This window comes from Entamoeba dispar, genomic scaffold, assembly GCF_000209125.1.
Source record: "Entamoeba dispar SAW760 scf_1105229459743 genomic scaffold, whole genome shotgun sequence".
Classification (NCBI taxonomy): domain Eukaryota; phylum Evosea; order Mastigamoebida; family Endamoebidae; genus Entamoeba; species Entamoeba dispar.
This window is the reverse complement of record NW_001853845.1, coordinates 1,025-2,811: the sequence shown is the minus strand read 5'-3', so window position 1 is coordinate 2,811 and position 1,787 is coordinate 1,025. Positions and strand designations below refer to the sequence as shown.

The 1,787-nt window shown below is 21.8% G+C and overlaps 1 protein-coding gene across 1 annotated transcript, besides 4 other annotated features; it reads left to right on the top strand.

The window, feature by feature from the left end:
• Window positions 1-12: 12 nt before the first annotated feature.
• Window positions 13-480, top strand: EDI_006300 (uncharacterized protein; the record flags this gene model as incomplete). Its single annotated transcript, XM_001736356.1, has 1 exon — window positions 13-480. The coding sequence occupies one exon, from the start codon at window positions 13-15 to the stop codon at window positions 478-480; it is 468 nt and encodes a 155-aa protein (XP_001736408.1).
• Window positions 300-367: a microsatellite.
• Window positions 481-539: 59 nt separating the features above from the next.
• Window positions 540-594: a sequence feature (AT_rich).
• A 106-nt stretch (window positions 595-700) lies between these two features.
• Window positions 701-872: a microsatellite.
• Window positions 839-1,005: a microsatellite.
• The last annotated feature ends 782 nt before the right edge of the window (window positions 1,006-1,787 follow it).

The window sequence follows — 1,787 nt, the reverse complement described above, 5'->3', positions numbered from 1 at the left end:
GAAGATAAGAAGATGAGTAGTGAAACACAACAACAAATAAATACAAATCAATGTGAAAAACAAAAAGAAGAAATAATTAAAGAAATTACTGTGAAAAAAGAACCAGAAATAAAAGAAGAAAAGAAAGAAATTAAAAAACCAATTCGTGGAATTAATATATCTGGAAGACCATGGAAAGAAGCTTATAAAAAGAAATCAATTAAAGATAATGTAGTAACAGCTGGAATTAGTTGGGAAGAAAAAATGGAAATGAAGAAACGTAGACAAATGATGAAAGCACTTGATGAAGAAATTAGAACAAGAAAAGCTGAAGAAGAAATAAAAAGAAAAGAAGCAAGAAAACAAGCAATTATTAGAAAGAAAGAAAATATTGCTAAAAATACTATTGTTCAACAAATTACAAATAAGAAAAAATTGAGACATATGAGTGGTAAACAATTTAGACAATTACGTACATTCCATTTTGATGAAATTGAATAAAAAAGATAAGATAGATTGAATATGAATGATTGAAAATTATTTTATGTTTTATAAAGCAGAAAATAAAAAGTTTTACAAAAAAATTAAAGAAAAAAAATAACAATATATTTATTTGTATGTTATTAGTGTACGAAATTCCATTTCAAGTTTAAGAAATTAATTGAAAAATAAAAGAGAGGAATATTTTACATAAGAACCCTAAAATAGGGTAAAATAGAGAAAATTAATAAAGAAATGAATGAAAAATTAAATGTAAAAAATGAAAGAAATAAAGATGATTGTTTAAGTATATCAAAAAGTTCAAAAAAAAAAAAAACTTAAGAGTTATAAATGAATAATAAAGGAAATTATTAATATGTAAAAAAAAAAAAAATTGATAATTTTTAAATAAAACAAAAGTTAGAAAGAAATAAAATAAAAATAAATTTGAGAAATTTAGAAAAAGAAGAAAAAAGAAGAAATAAAATAATATAAAAATATAATAAACTGTATGATATAAAAAAAGAAAAAGAAATGAATATAAGAAGGGATCGAATATTCTTTTATTAAGGTCAATTGTCTATGTTGCACGCTGAAGCTCCCCACAAGAGAATTCAGCACATCACTACAACATCACATACAAATTTAAATAAGACAAATAATTCATTTATTGAGGTACAAAAAAATATAGGAGATAATGAATTACCACCAATAAATTTTTTAACTACAAAACCTATGAGGAGACATAACGAGTATTTTAGATTTAAATTTTCAAAAGGAATTACTACATCGTATTTACTTAGTGATGAAGATTATTATACTAAGAATAAAATTAATAATACAAATATTACAGAAACTAAAATTGAAAAATGTAATGAATCTATTGAAGATATTGGTGTAGATACAAAAAATGAAAACCCTAAAATAGAAAGAAGTTATTCAGAAGGAGTAATTGATAGTGATGAAGAATTACCTATTATTATTAAAAAACAACCTAAATTAAGAATTCAACCAACTGATAAAAGTAAATTTTATAAACATTCATTAAAAATTATTCCTAAAGTTATGATTGATCCTAATATAATTAAAAGAAAAGAAATGATTAAAACATTAAAACAAATTCAACTTCAATCTATTCGTTCTCAATATTCAACTCGTACTGAATCACAAAGATTTAAACAATTAGTAAAAGAGGTAACTGATTATTGTAATATTAATCATTTCTTTACTTGTGAACTTAAAGAAACTGAATTAAAAGTATCTTCTTTTGGATTTTCTCAAAAAAAATTTATTGTTGTTTTTAAATCTGATACTGAAAATTATTCTAA